This window comes from Furipterus horrens, unplaced genomic scaffold (genome assembly GCF_987537825.1).
Source record: "Furipterus horrens unplaced genomic scaffold, mFurHor1.1.pri manual_scaffold_6, whole genome shotgun sequence".
In the NCBI taxonomy this organism is placed as follows: Eukaryota; Metazoa; Chordata; class Mammalia; order Chiroptera; family Furipteridae; genus Furipterus; species Furipterus horrens.
The window spans coordinates 19,092,493-19,108,685 of NW_028327176.1; the positions used below are offsets into that span (position 1 = coordinate 19,092,493).

The 16,193-nt window shown below is 41.0% G+C and overlaps 1 protein-coding gene across 3 annotated transcripts in view; it reads right to left on the bottom strand.

The window, feature by feature from the left end:
• Positions 1 to 2,149: 2,149 nt before the first annotated feature.
• Positions 2,150 to 16,193, bottom strand: part of NLRC4 (NLR family CARD domain containing 4) — a 32,795-nt gene continuing 18,751 nt past the window's right edge. Inside the window, exons 8-10 of one of the 3 annotated variants that reach the window (XM_090281110.1) lie at positions 14,693 to 14,785; positions 13,968 to 14,135; positions 2,150 to 2,553 (exon numbers count right to left, since the gene is read on the bottom strand). In XM_090281110.1, the coding sequence (XP_090137236.1) occupies positions 2,261 to 2,553; positions 13,968 to 14,135; positions 14,693 to 14,785 (554 nt within the window). In that variant the 3' untranslated portion in view covers positions 2,150 to 2,260. Of the gene's footprint in view, positions 2,554 to 13,967; positions 14,136 to 14,692; positions 14,786 to 16,193 lie in introns of those variants that run through there. The other 2 variants (XM_090281111.1, XM_090281112.1) reach the window with 2 other exon arrangements.

Sequence of the window (16,193 nt, forward strand, 5' to 3'; positions counted from 1 at the left end):
CCAGCCATCAGCCAGCTATCCAACGACAATTTTTGTTTTCGTAGATTTTGCAACAGTTTCTTCAATCAACTTATCCTCTTTTAAATATGAGTAATACTTCCAAATCTTTTTTCTTCACTGTGGAATAACAGACATCTAAGAAGCCATCTCTATCAAGCAGAACTGTAGTTAACCTGTGGTAATAAATGCCCATGTCTCAAATAACTTTTGCTTGGTGAGGAGCTGGTCATTGTCCTGACATCTGCCACCCTGTTCAGGCATTTGACCTACTGAAGAAATAGAGTGCATGCTACCTTGACTCCTGGGGAAAGTGAAACTTTGTAAAATGTAATAAGGCAACCTGTTTCTTGTCCTTGGTCTTATGTTCTCCAACTATTACTCTACCTATTATTGGTCTGCTATTACAGGGTGATTTTTCCTCCATTGACCTCATCTAAATGAATTCGGGTCATGCATGAAATTTGAAGAACTGTCATGTACTGAGTGATAATTAAGAGGTATGTGCTGCCACCCTATGCACATCTTCTCCATCCCCATGGGATTTTTAAAGTGTCCAGGTGCTGAACACAACTCTGCGTGAGGTTCAGTGCCTACTTCCTCAACACCCATTCAGAAGCAACGGCTGTGCAGCTGTCCCACCAAAGGTGCTTTCGTGCCCACGTACACTATTGGAGAAGTTGCCTGTGGGTTCTGAAGGAATTGGCTCTACTTGCTGAAATTCAGTAATGCCAACTGCTGCAGGTGGCTTTGGTCCATCATTTGCCAGACTGGCCAGCTTCTGGATATGAAAACAAGAAACTTGGCCAGCACAGACCTTTAGACAGTAGCCTCACTAGTAAATTTTGCAGTGGAGTTACTTGATGCTAGATTTTTTTAAAAAGAAAGAAAGGAAGTTTAAATTGAATACTTGGCCCATAAGTTGTGATTAAGACTAATGTTCATGGAGTGTGGTTTACCCTGTTTGAGAAATCACTATTTGTAATGGAAAAAAGAAAACACTAGACTGGAAGACAAGAATTAGATTCTAATCCTGACACTGCCTCTATGGAGGTAGTTTTGTAACCATGGCCAAGTCAATTAACTTCCCTAAACTTTCTCACCTGTAAAGCTTGGGTGAGGAATGAATTGGCTGATCTGTAACTATCAGCTCTAAAATTTTATGACTATATCTATAGAATATATGCCTACTTGCTAAACAGAATATTGTGCCCTGCATTCTTCCCAGTGACTACCTCAACATACAGGCCAAGTGTTGCCTGCACCAACACCCAAGCCATTAATTTGAGGTGCCATGAGAACAGAAGGTGAACTACAGGCTAACACCATTTAGGCCTTTGTTTATTTCAGATTTGCCTCAAATAAATCTTTAAATCTGTTTAAACAGATATTTCTTTCTTTGTGGGAAAGGATTATTTTTGTGGGGTGTTGAAGATAAGATTAGGACAGGGTACCCTTAGCTTCCATAGGGTATAAAAGAATGGGGTACATTTTTATTTCTTCCTTAATCTCTGAAGTCACAGTGGAAATTTCATACACGTATCAGCCACTGGGGAGGACCTGAATTTCCAGCCTCTGATTTAGCTGCTTTTAAGCTGCCAATTTTTATGCTTGACTAAAGAATCCTGATCTTTTTGGGGGAGTCCGATCTTCTTATATAAGAAAATGCTTTTCACATTCCAAATTGTTTTAATTAAACTTTTTGAGTAAAAAACAGACATGGAGTTTTCTGTGATTTTTAAATAATTTTGGCTTGTTTCTTCATTCAATAGCTATTGGTAATTTAATTATCTCTTCTTGAGAGTCTAGTACATGCCAGACACTGTACTTAGTAAATATGCACACAATATAACAATTTGTGTGACCTGCTATTCTTGGGACCAAGGGAACCCAGGATGATAATCCTAGTAGGGATGAAATATGGAACTATCGCACATGTCATTGGTAAACTCCCTCCCACTTCCTCCTCCTCTTTGTCCTCATTTTCCTGGCATCCTCTTTTTTTCCTGAATGATGAACCTAAGAAAGTAGATATCCACACAGACCAGATAAGGAGGTGATGGTGCCACACACCCTGATGTCCATAAAGGAAGAGAAACTTGAGCAGGGGTGGGTGGGCAGACAACTGTTGACACAGATAACGTTTAGGTGTGTAACAGATTGCTGCACAGACTCTTGGGACTATATGAGCAAAGATTTTTAAATCACCAGGCTGAAAGTAATGGCATCCCCTGAGCATTCCTGGGCTCAGGGGGCCCTTTATTTAATCAGTTACTAGTTTAAAAGCACCTTTAATAACACCGACATCCTCATCATCAAATTGCCACCCAACAAGCCTAGCTTCTTGCAGAAAAGTTAACCTAGATAACACATGGCCAAGTTTTCTGACTAACGCTGCATGGGGTAAGAATCTTGCAGTACTGAAGTCAAAAAACACTAATTGCTTAAGGTTTTCAAAAACACCCATGAAGGTAAGCCAGCCATCACTGCTCACACAATTTCCTGCCAAATCCAGCTGCTGGAAGTTTTTCAGAGGGTTCTTTTCAAAAAATGCACCTGGTAAGAAATAGAAATTAGTATTTTAGTTGGAAGCAAAAAGTTTTTTAAAGCGAAATGGCCATATTTGGACGAGTGCTTTGCTTTAGAAATTCCCTAGATAGGGCAGTGATTATGAATCTGGCCCATTGTATTTACAGATTATATTATACCTAAAGTATAAGGAAATCTGGTAAGTAGTAGTAATCAGTATTATTGATTTAATGTAATATAACATGTTTTTAAAAAGTATAATTTATAATATAAGTGACTTAATTACTATAATTCGTTTATATTAGCGAACCAATAAAAATTATTATATACTTTTTCCCTTTTTCTGACTCTTCCAGGAAATTGAAGATAGCTTAAAAATTGAGGTGTGAGATAATGCTATTAAATACTCAGTACTTGTTTTCAAAACTGGAGTCAAACTCCGACAATCATATCATTTCCTCTTCTGAGAAGCAGACACTACCTGTTGTATCTTGGGTATGGAATGTCCCTAACCATAAACTTGAGTAAGTAAGCCTCATTCAGTATCTCAAGATTTGGGTTTGGAAGGCAGAGCTTGTTTTATTTAACCCTCCCCCTAGGCTTCAGGAATTTCCTTCATTCCTTAAAGAACAAGGCACTCTAAAGTACCTCCTACAAAGGGAAGGTGTTCTAGCCGTGACCATGAAGTCAAAGATAACTCGCTAAGGAATAGAGGGATAAGAAAAGTAGGTTTCTGGGTCTGAAAGACTGCACAGAGCAAAGCCAGCCTACCTGCCTGGACTGCTTACTTCCAGACTGTTAGAGGACAGGGGAGTAAGTTCTATCTTCTGTAAGCCATGGTGTAGTTGGGTCTCTTGTTGTATCAGCTCAGCCTATGCCCAGCATTAACTCATACATAGGGCCTCACTTTCTCTTCCTCCTCCTAATAACGAGCCCTTATTCCTTATAGGTAGCTTTCTCCCTCCTTTCTCTCATATGTCATGTTCATGTTTTCTGCCTCTGCCTTTTTAAAAAATTGATTTCAGAGAGGAAGGAAAAGAGAGGTGGGGGAGAAACATCAATTTGTTGTTGCACCTATTTATGCATCATTGGTTGATTCTTGTATGTGCCCTGACTGGAGATTGAACCCCCAAGCTTGGCATATCAGGATGACACTCTAACCAACTGAGCCACCAGCCAGGCCTCTGCCTTTCCTATGCCTTTTTCATGTGCTTCCCAGCGTGGCCTGCACCAGTCAAAATGCTAATTGTCAGTGTCTGTAAGGCTCCTTCCCCAAAGAACAACTTCCTTTCTCCTCAACTAGCAGACCAGATTTCACCACCTAAAAGGAACTTAAAAAAGAATTTAAAGCCCATTCCACCCTCAGAGGATGAGCTATTTATACTGGCTATCTACTAAGGTTTAAGAATGGTATCAACTTAATAAGAGAGCTTCTTGGGATAATCATTACAATGTGTGCAAGCACAGAGACCAGGAACACGTAACATAATCCATCCTCCAAAGGCATGCATTTTGTTCATTTAATCTGCAGTGTTTCTGTCATCAGGATGAGCAGACTGTTCCCAAGAGAAAGGGAATCTGACATTTAAGCTGTGGGCTGTACATGGGCTGTGGAGAGTGGAAGTGGCTTGATCCAAATTCCAGGCAGAATCACAAATGCTCTGGGTAGGAGGATTCTTATCCTTGAAGGGTTCCTGCATACTAAACAAAATTCTAGAACCAGAGCTCTTACAGTTTTTCATTCAGCAAACATTTTTTAATGTTTGCCTACTGTGTACCATGGATTGAGCTGGGTCCTGGGGATATGTGAAAAGGACAGACATGGCCCTGCCTTACTGTGTTTACAATATACTGTGAAAACATACATTATAAATTAAATGGGGGGGCTCACAAAGGCAATAAGCCTTCCAACTCCACTTTGTTCCCAGAACACTGGCAAGGGGGCTTACATGCTGCAAGAGGAAAACTGAAGGGTCCTTCTCCGAACAAACTGAACTGCCTTCAAGAAAAGGCCCTTCGAAGGAAGAGCCATTGTTCTTTCCTGGTCATCCATACTGAAGCTAACCAGGTGAAAAGTCACCCGCTCCCTTGGGCACAGAGCTTCTTATCAACTTGTGCCCCACTCTAAAATGTCCAGAGAACAGTACAGGGATACCAGACATTTGAGAAGAGCCTGCAACAAAGAAGACAGACTAGAAGCCAAACAACTCCCAAGAAATGACGTGGCATAGGGAGCAGGAAAAGCAAACTTCAAAAACTGCCCAACAAAAATCAGATGCTATTTCTTTTAAGTACAACTGGAGAAGGAAGAGCACTTGGAAAATAAAAATTAGATATCAGGATCCACATGGCAGAATGATTGGATCCAGCATTTATCACAAAGGTTCTAGAGCAGTGGTTCTCAACCTGTGGGTCGAGGCAACCCCTTTGGGGGTCACACGACCCTTTCACAGGGGTCGCCTAAGACCATTGGAAAACACATATATAATTACATATTGTTTTTGTGATTAATCACTATGCTTTAATTATGTTCAACTTGTAACAATGAAAATACATCCTGCATATCAGATATTTACATTACGACTCATAACAGTAGCAAAATTACAGTTAGGAAGTAGCAACAAAAATAATTTTATGGTTGGGGGTCACCACAACATGAGGAACTGTATTAAAGGTCGTGGCATTAGGAAGGTTGAGAACCACTGTTCTAGGGCATGAGTAGGATTTTGTGATGGTGCTTTTTTTGAGAACAAACCAGATAATGGGGCTCAGATGTGATGGCTGTCTTTGTGAGAACAGTCTGGATAATTAAGTTCAGCTTCTAACATTTAAATGGAAAGATGCCATTTAAAAAAGGGTTTTGCTCTGGCTAGTGTGGCTCAAAGGATTGAGTTCCCTCCTGCGAACCAGAAGGTCTCTGGTTTGAGTCCCAGTCAGGGCACATGCCTGGATTGCAGGCCAGGTCCCCAGTTGGGGGTGTGCAAGAGGCAACCACACATCGATGTTTCTCTCCTTATCTTTCTCCCTCCCCCCTTCCTCTCTCTCAAAATAAATAAATAAAATCTTAAAAATAAAATAAAAAATAAATTAAAAAGCGTTTTGTTAGAATAGGTGAAATAGATCCCTGAGCTAGTAACAATTTCTTTCTTGTAGTCACAGATTGCTGATGGGCTAGAAAGAAAATTTTGTGAGTCATAATTTTTAAAAATGGCTATTGAAGTTCTAAGATCAAAGGTATCTCTGAGGAAGAGGAGCAGAGAGCCTAGACCCAAGCTCTAAGAAAACTGGGAGCACTGACTATCTGGGTGGAGGAATCCCTGTTGCAAAGGAGACTGAGGAGTAGCTAAGGTGATGTGGAAGTCGAAAGAACATTTTGAAAAGAAGGAAATGGTCAGTGTCAACTTCTACAGAGGAATCAAGCAAATTCAAGTGCATGTGAATCACACCCAAAAGAAACCCAGACCCCTGACTCTCCCCAGACCTTGGCAACCACTAATCTACATTCTGTCACTATAAATTTGTCTATGTTGGATATTTCACATAAATAGAATTATACATGTGTTTTTTTGTGACTAGTTTCACTTAATATGATATTTTCAAGGTTCATCCATGCCGTAGCATGTTTCTTCAATACTCCATTCCTTTTAATGGCTGAATAAATACTCTATTGTGTGGATATACCATGTTTTGTTTATCCATTCATTAGTGAGGCATATTTGGATTGTTCATACTATATGTGTGTATATATATATTTCTCTATGTAACCATCTATATCTACATTAAGTTACACATGACATGAGTTCATACTGCTGTCTCCAATTCTATTTATTACCATGAATCAGTCTAGCCTCCTCTTGCTGTAAATTCCCATCCCAATGCTCAGAAACCTGGCTTCCATTATCTGCCGTCTATTTACTGAACTGTTCAGTTCCAGTGTAAATGTATAGAACTACTGGAATTGTTAACCGTACCCCAACTGGAATCAACTATCACATAAAGTAGAGTGCTTATGTACAATTTATTTCATCCTTAGTTTTACAGGTCATTTCCAAAGCTATTTAGGTCCATGTCTTTCTCCCCATTCCCTGCAGTGAGATTGTTTCACAGTCTAATACAGTTAAATTGTTTTGGCATTCTGCATTTTGTCCTTGGGTTTCCCAGGCCTCCTAAGTGATATTTTTAGTTTGCATCCATTCTTTGTGCTGTAGAGTCCTATGGATGTTGACAAATGCATAGTGTTGTGTATGCACAATTACAGTGTCATCCAGACTAGTTCTACCGCTCTTAAAGGTCCCCTGAGCTGCCTCTGTTTCTCTGTCCCCTCCTGCTCAGCCCCTACTGAGCTCTTCACTCTCTCAATAGTTTTGCCTTTCCCAGAGTCATATACATTGAATCATACATTTTGTAGCCTTTCAGTAAAGCTATTACAAACATGTGCTTGTGTCTCTATTTTGACGAGTGAAATTATGTCACTCTTTTTCTTGAAGATTCTTGCATGATTTTTATCTATTTTGTTACTACTTATTTTAAGGTTTTATTTATTCTTAGAAAGGGGAATGGAGAGACACAGAGGGGGATAGAAACACTGATGTACGAAAGAAACATCAATTGGTTGCCTCTTGAGTGCCCCTAACTGTGGCCCACAACCCAGGCCTGTGCCCTGACTGGGAATTGAACCAGCAACCTCTGGGTTCGCAGGCTGGTGCTCAATCCACGGAGCCACACCATCCAGGGCATTGTTACTCTTTTTAAAGAACCAATTTTAAGCTTTATTAATCTTTATTTTTGTTTTCTGTTTCATTGATTTATACAGGCAATATATTGCAGGGCTGGCTCCAGACCACTGCAATAAAGAGAGTCGTGATCTTTTGCTGGTGGAGGTTGTTGCCTTCAATTTGTAAAAAACTCAACACCTGTGACGCTCACTAAAGCGAAGCACAGTAAAATGAGGTACGCCTATACTTTTATGTTTATTATCTTGTGGTTTACTCTGTTGTTTTTCTGGCTTCCTAACTTAGATACATTAATTTTCAGCCTTTCATCTTTAATATAAGTATTTAAGGCTATGAGAATGTTTTTCAAGCCCTGCTTCTTTTTTTTTTTTTATTTTATTTTATTTTGTGGTATGCTACAGGTTTGGATAGTGTTTTCTTACCATTTGGTCCTGAAGATTTTCGTGAAATTTGCCACTATAAACTTGCAGTGTATCTATCTGCCAAATTATATGATTTTCCCCAGTAGCCTGAGTGTAGGTACAGAAAAAGCAGAAAATTAAGGCCAGTCCAGGCTTGGAGTTTTTCCAGGAGAGCTCATCCCAACCATTGTATCTAATTTCATACCTCACATGCCCACATCTCATTTTCTCAGTGCATCTCATTAGGTAGTCTTTCTTTAATTAGAGTCTGTCTCTCATTACACTTTCTTCATTTCACTACAGCATCCCTCACTAAATATAACTGCCTAATTTGACTGGTGATACTGGGGGCCAGGGGAGTTCCACGGAGGACTGTAAGAGATGGGGATGGGAAGAGGACAAAGCAATTAACCAGCAGCTGGAGCCTGAATTGGCAGAAGTGGTCAAGCCTCTCATCGAGAATGTGGAAGTGCCAATGAATTGAACTAATCTGCCCTTTGGAACGATGATGTAATTCTGCCTCCCACAATTACCCACTCAGTAAATCTGCTACATCCATAATTATACTGGGGCCTTCCTGTAGAAACTAAGGACAAGTGACTGTTTTTCCCATTTGAGTCACTCGGAGAATAGGGAAAGGAACCACTGCAGGAGGCAAGATGACACAGACTGAAAGACATACAGGAGCAGAAATTCTGACGCAAGAAGGGACCATGGAAACAGAAGCCCTGTGTCTAGGCTGACACCCTGGGCAAGATATGGGTTAAGGTGGTGTTTTTTTCTTGGCTGCAGGCTACGCCCTCCTTTAGTGGAAAAGGAAATAAACTTAATAGGTTGCACTCAGCATTTATTTTAAGTGAAATAGGATAAAACGAATAGAAAGCAGAGTGCAACTTTACTTTAAAAATGTGTATGTGTGTTTCAGATCATGAGATAAAATGTATTTTTAAGTGTGAGTCATAGTCAAAACAAAAAGTTTGAAAGTCTCTAGACAAGAGGCTTAAAGCAAACATCTAGGTTGCAATGGGGGTGCAGAAGAGGGAGCATAGGAAGATTTCACCAAGAAGGAGATAGTTTTTAAATGAGGTCTTAAAGGGACTGTGGGAGAAGGTGAAGGACATTCCAGAGGGAGTGTGGGTACAAAGACATTTTCAGGGACTAGCAGGAGGTCTATGAGGATGGAACCTCATGTGCGTGGGGAGGTGAGGCAGATGTCAAAAGGTACAGAGGAAGATGAATTGAAGCTCCATTGGGAAGGGTCTTACACATAAAAAGTGAGCAGGTTGTACTTCATTTTGCAGGTTGAGAATGCTTTTTTAAAAAAGATAACCCTGGTTTCTGGTTCCTCTTGAAGCCCACAGAACATATGATCACAGTACCATTTATTGAGCATATCCACTGGGTCAATGTTGAACTTCTTCATATACATTAGCTCGGTTACTGATGAACACCATAACCACTAATATGGTAGGTATTATAATTATCCTCATTTGACAGATGAGCAAACTAAGGCTCAGAGACTTTAAAGTCACTGCAGGTCATTGACACATCTATTGAGTTCAAGGGGTGGGCAGGTCTGTCAAAAAAGATGGAGTCCCTGGAGGGACCGACAGCAGTCTCCTCCCCTGGCTAGAGACCAAAGGCAAAGAATGTTTGGCTCTCACTCTTCAGCTTATGCCTCAAGCCCTTGCAGATCACTTTTTATACCCCTGGGAAATGGAGGAAATGGCTGGGGGGGGGGAGGACAGGCGTGGGGTGAGGAGCAATGCCAGCACCTAAACTCTATCCCCTCTTTCATCAACTCTTTGTCTTCTGTCATATCCCTTTCCCTGATTTAGTATGACGGCCTTCTTCTGTCTCTGCTTCTTTATAACATAGGGATAATATTGTTAACTTTTATTAGGGATGTAATGATAATTTCACAAAATCTTGTTTAAAAGACTTTGAGAATAAGCTACTACTATAGAGTAGTTCATTTTGTCTTTTTTTTTTTTTTTTACTTGCAGTGTAGGGTACAGTGTTACAGCTAAATTCCCCAGAGTCAGCTGCCTTTTGTTATGCTTATTTTATTATTTACATATGAAGGCAATAAGTTACTAGGCAATTAAAGTCAAAATGGCAAATTACAGCCTAGCTCAATTCTTATTTCATTGAACACACCATCTCCATCTCTGATCTCAAAGACCAGCCTCAGAAGTAGGCAGATTAGGTGACTGACTACCCACTTAAAAGATTTGAAAGATGCTACAAGATCTGCACCTAAAAATGCCTGTAATTCTACACATTCCCCAATAGCCTCCTTGAAAAGATACATCCTTTCTAACTCACTTAAGGTATGAGGTTACCAGAGAGGGATTATTTATTAGCTAACTAATTAGTCTGTCACAGAAGCCACCTGCCTCCAATATCACTCAGAATAGAGGAGGGGCCTGAACAATGACACCCAGGATGATATGATTTGATGGGTTAAGGGAGCAGGTAGAGGAGGTGGAAGTGGTGTTAGGAATTAAGAAAAGATCTAGAACTTGAAACACCTTGGGCAGCCTGAGGACTGAGACATACGCATCTCTGAGAGAGAAGTTTTTTTAAAAAGGAGCAGGTTGGGAGTTTGTGTTTAATGGATACAGGGTTTCAGTCAGAAAAGATGAAGAAGTTCTGGAGGTGGGTAGCGAAAGCGCTGCCCAAGGACGTGAGTGTACTTAATACCACAGAACTGTGCACTGGAAAGATGTATGCTGCAAAGACGTTCTAGACCACCTGTGAGGGGAACGGAGAAGGCGGTCGAGGCTCTTCTCACTAAGCCTTTGCCTCAGTACGGTAGCCTTCAAGATGGCGCCGATGAGCCTCACCCCCTCGAATTCCCTCCCCTGCATTGTCCCTCCCACCGGGCAGGGCTAAAACAGTACAGAAATGACCTTCCAAGACGAGATCAGAAAAGGCATTGCAGCTTCCAGCTGGTTCTCTCTTGGGTCTTTTGCTCTGGGGGGAGGGAGGACACTCAAGCTGACTATGGAAAATCCCAGAGATGGGAAACGGAGGCCTCCCGTCAACAGCCAGCATTGACCTGCCAACCAAGTGAGGAGCCCTCCCTCCAGCAGCTGCAACTGACATCGGGACTGCAATTCACGAGAGTCTAAGCCAGAACCACCCAGCAAAGCCCTTCCCAAATGCCTGGCTCACAGACACTGTGAAATAATGTCTGTAGTTGTTTTAAGCCACTAAGCTTTGGGTAATTGTTACACAGAACTTCACTACTGATACAGATGGCATGAGGACCCTTCAACTGCTTGAGGCTGGAGGTGTCTTCGGTCTTTCCTATATCTTGATTTGTTCCTGGGATTACATCACAGCTACATACAGATATTCCGTGACCCCATTTAGTTAAAGTTGCACTTAACCTTTATATGTTTTGAATACCCAACAGGTGACTTAAAAATATCTCCGAAGATAGGAAGAAAATTGCTGATTCAGACAGGTAAGGCTAAGGAGAGTAATTTCTACATAATATACCTTGTCAACTAATTAAATGTTTTTTCTTTAATACTGTAGGTGAAATGCTTAAAAACCTGAAGGTAGGCCAGTGTTTTAAATCATTTTACTTCTTAACATATGTGAATTCTCTTTAAATACGCTTGTATATATAGAGTTAGGACTTTTGATCAAGATGGAGACATAGGTAAACACGGCTCATCTCCTTGCACAACCACATAAAAATTACAACTAAACTATAGAACAGTCATCACTCAGCAATGTCAGAAATCGAATTGACTGGAAGTCCAAGAACTATGGAATTAGAGAATCCACATTTATCCAGACTGATAGGAGGGATAGAGTTGCAGAGACGCAGAACAGAGTGGTCCCACACGCACAAGTGGTGGATAACATATTGGGGGGGAATACCTCAGGAGTGAGGCTGGCCCCACAACAGCACCCCGTTCCCAGGGTTCCAGTGCCAGGAAGATAAGTCTCCATGACTTCTGGCAGCAAAAACTAGCAAGGATTGGGTTGGTGGAAGAAACTTCTGGAGGCCCAAGCAGTTCCTCTTAAAGAACCTACACACGGACTCACCTACTTAGACTCACTCCCTCTGAGCTCCAGCACCAGGGTAGCAGCTAGAAAGGCACCAGTGGCACACAGGGAGGAAGTGAGGTGTCTGGCATCAGGGCAACAGCTGGGGGGCAGCTTTTTCCCAGAAAGAAAGGCAGGAAGAGACCATTGTTCCTTTTCTGAACCCTCCCCTCACAGAGGCACAGAGCCAGCAGGCGGGTGCCATATGTGAGAGTCCATCAACCTGGCTAACACTGTTAGTCATGCCCTGGTGCTTTCCTGAGGCTCAACTCAACCCAACTTATGGGCCCACCCAAGATATTAACAGTGGCTTTTCCATATGAATGGATGATCTTGGCTCATGCATCAGAACTTCCTAAATCCTCCCAAACAATCAATAGCCAGCCTCAGCAGGTGCCCATGGCCCTACCCCATACCTTTTGCTAAGTGGCCTTAGGCCCTGCACTAGCAGCAGCCAGCTTAGCTTCACAGCTTGGCTTTACCTGGGAACCTGCAAGCCCAGCACAAGTAGCAGCCATCCTCAGATTGTTTTGTAGCTCATGTGGGGTGGCCTCATTGCAGAACACAGGTGGGGGCTGACCTTGGAGAGCACCGCCTGAGAAACCCCAGGGCCAGCACACCCAGTGAACAGCTACAGACCACACTGGAGCACCACCACTTTGCCCCTGCACAGCTGATCCTCCACAGAGGGCAGAGGTTTGTGGTCAGTGGTCATAGCCAGTCCTTACAGCTGACTCCCCTGGGTAAATCCCTCCCATTGACCTCCCAACAGCAATCAAGGCTCAGCTACAAGAGGGGGGTGTACTCAGCCCATGTAGAGGGTGCTCCTTGAGTACCCAGCTGGGGTGACAAGCTGTGTCACTGAACTCTACAGGACACCTATTACATTAGTCCACACTAGCAAGACATGGAGTCATAGCAGCTCTACTTAATACATAAAAACAAACACAGAGAGGCTGTCAAAACAAGGAGACAAATAAAGGAGCAAATTATAACTCCAGAAAAAGAACTAAACAAAATGGAGATAAGCAATCTATCAGATGCAGAGTTCAAAACACTGATATAAGGATGGTCAAGGAACTTAGTGAGGACCTCAACAGCATAAAAAAGGTCCAGTAAGAAATGAAGACTACACCAATTGAAATGAAAAACAATTTACAGGGAATCAACAGTAGAGTGGATGAAGCCAAGAATCAAATCAATGATTTGGAACATAAGGAAGCGAAAAAACAACCAATCAGAATAAGAAGAAAAAATAATTAAAAACAAAAAAAATAACAAGGATAGTGTAAGGAGCCTCTGGGACAACTTCAAGTGTTCCAACATTCATATATAGGGGTGCCAGAAGGAGAAGAGAAAGAGCAAGAAATTAGAAATGTATTTGAAAAAATGATGAAAAAACACTTCCCTAATTTTGTAAAGGAAATATACATGCAAGCCCAGGAATTAAAGAGAGTCCCGTGAATAAAATGGCAATAAGAACATATCTATTAACAATTGAATCTAAAAAACTAACTAAGCAAACCAGAAGAACAAACAGAATTGTGGATACAAAGAACATTTTGATTGTTGCCAGATAGGAGGGGGTGTGGGGGAATGGGTGAAGACATAAGGGGGTTAAGAAGTACAAATAAGTAGTTACAGAAGAGCCATGGGAATATAGAGTATAGGAAACAGAGTAGCCAAAGAACTTATACACATGACCCATAAACATGAACAAAAGTGTGGGGATTGCCTGAGGGAATGAGGGTGCTGGGTGGTGGGGGGCAGAGGGAGGAAAATTGGGACAACTGTAATAGCATAATCAATAAAATATAATTTAATAAAATAGGTTTGTAGCCCTGGCTGGTGTGAGTTAGTGGATTGAGTGCCAGTCTGCAAACTGAAAGGTCACCAGTTTGATTCCCAGTCAGGGCACATGCCTGGGTTGCAGGCCAGGTCCCCTGTTGGGGTACGCAAGAGGCAACTGTTGCACATTGATGTTTCTCTCCCTCTCTTTCTCCCTCCCTTCCCCTTCTCTAAAAATAAATTTAAAAAAATAATAATAATAAAATTTAAAAATGTTTATACAATGAAAGAGGAGGTGAAATAAATAAAAGCAGGGAAAGAAGGAAGAGAGGGATGGAAGGAGTGAGGGAGGGAGAGAAGGGAGAGGAGAAGAAAAGAAAGAAGGAAAGAGAAGACTTAGGAACTTCGTTAGGACCAAGTTCTTTTCTCTTGGCTCTGTGTGTGTACCTACCTAGAATTCTAATCTCAGCATCTGTGAGTCTCCAGTTTTTCAGCCCAAGTTTGACAAGTTGTGGGGCCCCCTCCAGCTGTTCCAGCAGCCTGGTCAGACTGATACGGACATCACTCCACCAGGGCAGCCTCAGCACAGTTAGCTGTTTCAAGATGGGCAGCCTGTCAACTTGAAGGACCAGAGAGCAGTTCAAGAATTGTATCCATCACAAAATTTATGAAGGATAAAGACATATGGGTGAGAAATGATCATTCTCTCTGCGGCCTTCTCAATGTGTAATGAGAATCGACTTGTTTTTTTTGGTTAGTATTTTATGAAAAGAGTTAAAGAATATACAAACATTATTCAGGATAGTAAAATGAAACTGCATACTAATAAGCCAACTTCCAACAAGCATCAAATCATGGACAATCTTGCCTCATCCTCACCAAATTCCTTCCCTTCTGTATTATTTTGACTCAAATCTCAGACAGTATTAGTTTTTTTTCTAACATAATCACAATATTATCATGCCTCAACCCCTTAAGCAAGTTTGTCTTGAACATCACCTACTCTCATACACTAGCTCCCTAGAAGGAGACCAGCAGAGGGGAGTCTCAGGTGCAGTGGTCAGGTGAAAACTGGTGCTTCAAATGCCATAAGCATGTGTTCCTTAAGGACAGGTTAAGAAAGAGCTACATGACTTACTTCAGGTGCATCTCATAAGGCAAAATTGTCATTCTTACTCAGTTCATGTAGAGCTTCATTTCCATCCTTTTCCAGGTGATTTTCAGATAAATCAAGAATGCTCAGTTTGGCCAAATTGTGAAGATTCTGAGCTGGAAAAAAATTTAATCAGAAATAAAACGACTAAGAATTTTGAGCCCTTGTCTTCTTTGTTGATAGTAAACAAATCATTATTTGATTTGATTAATTATTCCCAAAATATCTGGATAGGTTTAACCCCCAACTCCCATGACTGTGACCAAATGAATAGATATTTCAAGGTCCTAAGTTCTGACTAATAAACTTCAACTCACATAAAGCCTAAAGCAGCCCTGGCTGGTGTAGCTCAGTTGGTTAGAGCATCATCCCCATGTGCCAAGGTTGTGGGTTTGATCCCCAGTCAGGGCACAGACAAGAATCAACCAATTAATGCATAAATAAGTGAAACAACAAATTGATCTCTGTCTCTCTCTCCCCCTTTCTCTGTCTCTCTAAAATCAATAAATAAAGTTTTAAAAGAGCCTAAAGCTGCATGAAATATAATTACGTCGCTATAGGAAAGTCACTCCATTTCTCTAAGCCTCAGTGTTTTCATCTTTAGAATGAGGAAGTTGAACTAAATAAACTGTGAGATGGCCTCCAATTTTTAAATGCTCTTATTATGCAGGAGAAACAAAGAACAAAAACCAGATGAGAGGAGCTGTTCTTTGTGCACCACAGTTTAGATGGTTTTGTTAATGCTATAGCTGTGATGTTAATAATAATAACTTAATAAGGACATTAGTCATAAAATGCCATCACTCTGGCCATTAACTGTTTAGTTCTTTTCCTTCACTACAGATACAGGTATTTGCCTCTTTTCCATAGTTCAGTCTGCCACTTCATTTTTGCAGAAGACCGACATTAGTAGTACCTGTTTTTGCTAACTGAAAGAAATCCAAAGAGGATTTTGCTTTTACAAAAAAGGCAAAAAGCAAAAATAGCGCCCAACGTTTGTTTTGCAGGGAGCCTAACAGCAGCAGCCAGAGTGGCCCTGCTGAACTCCTTCCTGGGAACTACACTCCGCGTCTCAGCAGCTTGCCGCCAGAGCTTTGAGCTTTGTCTGTGAGCATCTGTGCATGATCCTGATTTATTGTGCATGTTAGCAAGTGTGTCCTAAGGTATAAGAAAAGCCTAAGGGAGCTTATTGTGGGGGTCTAGGAACACTAAAATTTTTTCCAGAAAAATTAATGGTAATTGCTTACTTGCTTAATGCCCTTTTAGCTTATGAAAGGTTTCATAGAAACACTCGACTTTCTGAGAGTGGGGACTTCTGCATTTATCATGGTTGCTTAATCTAATTGAAGTTCTTCCTAGCAAGGCTGATGAGAAAAATCTCCTTAAAAAAAAAACGAGTCAAGTTTTGCATGAATATATACTCTTGTTACAATATTAGCTATTATTATTTTTTATCAATCTTATGAATCCTTTTCTTTATATGTATATAATTTTAAATATTCTATTTATTTATTTTTAGAGAGA